General features: G+C 30.8%; 1 protein-coding gene across 1 annotated transcript; it reads left to right on the top strand.

The window, feature by feature from the left end:
* The first annotated feature begins 620 nt into the window (after positions 1-620).
* Positions 621-3,573, top strand: LOC130828096 (heavy metal-associated isoprenylated plant protein 32). The gene is made up of 3 exons (XM_057693894.1): positions 621-965; positions 2,030-2,105; positions 2,196-3,573. The coding sequence occupies exons 1-3, from the start codon at positions 933-935 to the stop codon at positions 3,443-3,445; spliced, it is 1,359 nt and encodes a 452-aa protein (XP_057549877.1). The 5' UTR covers positions 621-932; the 3' UTR covers positions 3,446-3,573.
* Positions 3,574-4,498: the final 925 nt, after the last annotated feature.

Genomic DNA, 4,498 nt, shown 5'->3' with positions numbered 1-4,498 from the left:
TTGTAATGTTTGCTTTTTTACGCAGTCCAATGCACTAATTTAATCCTTAATATCTCTAATTATGCATAATAAAAAATTATAAAAATTTAATATTTATAATCTTTACAATGAGATGAATCAAACAAGATCTCGCTTGACTATGTTTTAATTTATATATTAAAAACTAATCATGAATTAAGAGTGATGAATGAATAGTGTTATTATTCACAATATTGCAACTAATATGGATCGGAAGAAGTATGTAATTGTTACTTTAGTCTATAGTGACATTTACGAGAAATGTCACTGGATACTGTGTCGCGAAAAAGTTTTTGTATAATTTTTATCATGTTGCTAATAAGTTTAATAAATGTCAATAAATCAACTATATGTACTATTAGAAATTTGAAGTACTGACATCTAAGTTAAATGTCGATAAATATATTCCACTAAAAGCAAATCATGTTATAGTATCAATTTTCGGAATTCGATTTTGCCACAATAATTTTTATACAATTTTAAATTCATTTTAAAATCCAATTCACTTATAAAATTGAGTAAATATTAGATTATCGAATTTATTTTTAAACCTTTATGTTCGTATTTTCTTTCTCAGTTAACACATAGCACACTTCCCTTTTTTTTTTTTTAAGACAACCCATACAGACCCTTAAACATAAACAAAGAAAGAAGAGCACTTCAATATCTTCACTTCTTCTGAAACCGCCTCTCTAATTGAATTAAAAAAAAAAAAGAAAAGGCAATATAATCTTAGTTATCCACAACTAGTGATAGCCTTGTACAGAGGCAGCTTTTGTTTGTTCTTCTTTCTCTCTTTTTCATTCAAACATTTACACTTGACACTACACAAAACAGACTTTATAAAAGGCTGTTCTTTGTTGTAACACTCTACTTGTTTTCAGAGTATCTTTTACTTATTTTCACCATACATTATGAATAATAAGCAGGACTTCTTGAAAACTCAGGTATTTCTTCCATCTTCCTCGTTTTTTTTTTTTTTTTTTTTTTTTGGGTTTACAGTAGCCTTAAATTGTTCAATATTATCTACATGTGAGTTATTTTACATTTTATAAATTACTAATTGATTTTATTACTCAACATCCTTTAAATTTATTAGTGGATTAGCTTTTCTCTTAATTTGAATTAATCAAAATCATTTTCTAAATTTTAATGAGTAGCATCAGAAAAGGAAGCCAAAATTAAAACACCGTTATGGTAAGGTGGTAGATGCACAAACTCTCTCTGTCCAAAAAAATAAACACTATTTTATTTTTATTTTTAGTTGGTGCTATTAAATTTGTTATTTTTATCATAATTTGCTTAGTGATAAATTTGTAATTAAGCTTTTATAATATCCTCATAAGAGAATAGTTAATTGCATACAAATTTATTGTACAATATTACAAAAGTTACCAACTTATATGTTAGTTAACCTCTTTAATTTTGCGACAAAAATTACATTTAAATTATTTTTCTAAACACTCTACTTTTTCGTTTTCATTTATTTTACATGTTTCACTTTTTCGTTAGATATACTCATCTGCTCACCTTAATTTGATATTTAATTTTAATGTGTTTTTATAAATTTATTTCATTTTTATTTTCTAATTCATATTATTTCTTATTTCTAAATATCTAATATTTTAACTATTTAATTTAATGAAGATAAATTTTCGGGACAACCGGACAAGAGAGTACCATTTACTACTTTCACTCACAATATTTAATTTTCACCTTATTTGTATTTCTAATTATTATTATTATGGGACTGAGGAAGTGTTTTCCATGATAAAATTTAGGACTACAATAATTGATACATATTTATTTTACATTTTTTTTTTTAATTTGAGGGTCTAAATATGAGCAATTATACTAATCTACAAAGCTAATACTTGAAGACCCACTAATTTTAAAAGCTGGCACTGTGCGATGGGACACCTTGTTTGTTTGAACAGTAATTGCGGGTTTTTTGTTAGTTTGCTACTTCAAAGTTAACATTGTGTATTCATTTGTGGTTATGTTTTTACAGAGTTGTGTTCTTAAAGTGAACATACACTGTGATGGCTGTAAAAGTAAAGTGAGGAAGATTCTAAACAAAGTTGATGGTAAATTTATATAACTTTAGCCTTTTTAATTAAAGTATTTTTATTCGTTAATTTTTAAATTTGCTCTGTTTTTATCTTTCTTTTTTCTAGGGGTTTATACAACTAGTATAGATTCAGAACAAGGGAAGGTGACTGTAACTGGGAATGTTGACCCTGTTGTTCTAATCAAAAAACTTGAGAAAAATGGAAAGCATGCTGAATTATGGGGTGTTTCAAAAGGAGGTGCGAATCAAAACAATCAGTTTATGAACCAATTTATGAAGAACTTTAGTCTTGATGGAGGTAAAATTGGTAAGGATTATAATGATAATAAAGCTAAAAAGGGGGGTAAAGAACAACCTAAAGGGGGGCAATTACAGCAGCATGGGCACCCTCAAGCTCAACAACAATTGCAGAATCTTCAATTTCTTCAGAAACTTCAACAACAACAACAAATGAAAGGTGCTAATATGGGTTCCGGAAAGGACCAAAAAACGGTTAAGTTTAATTTGCCTGAAGATGAATTTGATGATGATGATGAGTTCGATGATGAATTTGATGATGAGTATGATGATGATGATGAATTGGATGATGAGATTTATGGTCATCTTCAGCATCAATCTGGTAAGAGTATACCCATCATCGGAAAAGATGTTAAGGGGGGTGGTGGTGATAAGAAAGGGGGAAATGGTGGCGGCGGCGATAAGAAAGGGAAAGAAGGTGGCAAGAAGGGCGGAGGTGGCGGCGATAGTGGTGGTGGTGGAGGGATGACAAGTATATTCAAGGGCATTTTAGGAGGCGGGGGTGGGAATACTGAAAAGAAGAAGGATAAAGATGGGAAAAAAGACGGTAAAAAAGGTGATAAAAACAAGGGAGGAGGTGGTGAAAGTGGTAAAAATTATGGTGGGTTTGACGGCAAATGTGAAAAAAGCGGTGGGTTTGATGGTAAAGGGGGTAAAAGCGGGCCAAATGGTGGTGGTAAAAAGAGTGCAAATGATGATGGCTTTCCTCAAATGGGCCAAATGGGCCAAGCAGCTGCAGGGTTGCGAGCGATGCCCATGATGGGTGGCAATGGTGGTGGTGGATTTAACCCAGGGATGGGTCCGGGCCAAAGCCCGAACCCAGGACAGTATAATCCTCAACAGCAGCAGTACATGGCAATGATGATGAACCAGCAAAGAATGAACGGTGGAGATGGATACGGAATGATGCGTCAACCAATGAATGCATCATCAATGATGTATGGAAGGCCACCAATGGGTGTTGGGTATGGACCTCCCATGGTCCCTCCCCCAGGATATCATGACCCTTACACTTCCTATTTCAGTGATGAGAATACTGAGAGTTGCAGCATTATGTAAATTCTTAAATCTCTGTAATTTTTAGTTTTTAATTTTGGTTATTTTTTATTTTGAAGATAATGTTTAATTAAAATTTAGATTAGATATTTCCAAAAAAAATTAAAATTTAGTGTGATTAATTAGTGTTATTTTTATTTAGTTTATGTGTGACTTTTTTCATAGTGGGGTCTATAGATGAAACGGAATTGTTTGTTTAAAGCTCAATTTAGAGTTAAAAAGTGCGATATTTCTCTTTTAAGTATCGGAACATGAAATGGACGTTTTTGTCTATTAGTGAAATTTTTGTATAGTGTTGTTTCTAATCTATCCTTTCCATTTTATTTTTCTTATGTCTTCATCTAACTAGATTGGTCCAAATTTTGATGTCCTTGTCAAATTTATTGAGATTTAATTTGTTTGATATAGGAACCATAGGAACATGTTTAAGTCTAACTGTCTCTATTCTTTTGAGTTTTTTTCATGATTTAAAAAGTTTTTGCAAATTTGAATTATAAATGAAAAATTTAAATAGACCGAACAATAACATATTGGTATGATATTTAAGATTTCTATTGAATTTTTGTTTTATATGGATTATTTTGGTGTATTTGATTTTGACACTAAAATCAAGTAGTTGGGTATATTGGGTTAAAGTAGCTCAATATTTAGAAATAATAGAGAGTGAAGTGGTGAGATATATCCAAAAGTAAAAACAAGCTATTCTAATTATGAGAGACTAAAATGAACATAGGGCAAATTAAGTGAGACAAGAAAGTAGTTACCACTATCGAGTATTATTTTTCATTAATAATTTGCAATTTAAAAAATGTTTTCATTAATTTGAAATGTTACAAAATGTTCTGAAATTGAACTTATAATGTAAAGTGTTAAAAGCAAGTGTCAATAATCTTAATGACGACGTTAACTCTAAACATATAATCGAACATGCTTTGTCTTGTACCTTGGAGAGGGTCGATAAAGATGTGTTGGATATGGGTGGTTTAAGGTTTGGAACGGTTGATAAGAGTTGCTTGATGAAAGCAACAAAGAAAGAAGCAGAATGTGAGTGGCTCG

The sequence above is a fragment of the Amaranthus tricolor genome, chromosome 12, assembly GCF_026212465.1.
Source record: "Amaranthus tricolor cultivar Red isolate AtriRed21 chromosome 12, ASM2621246v1, whole genome shotgun sequence".
Taxonomy (NCBI): Eukaryota; Viridiplantae; Streptophyta; class Magnoliopsida; order Caryophyllales; family Amaranthaceae; genus Amaranthus; species Amaranthus tricolor.
This window is presented reverse-complemented; position numbering and strand designations above follow the sequence as displayed.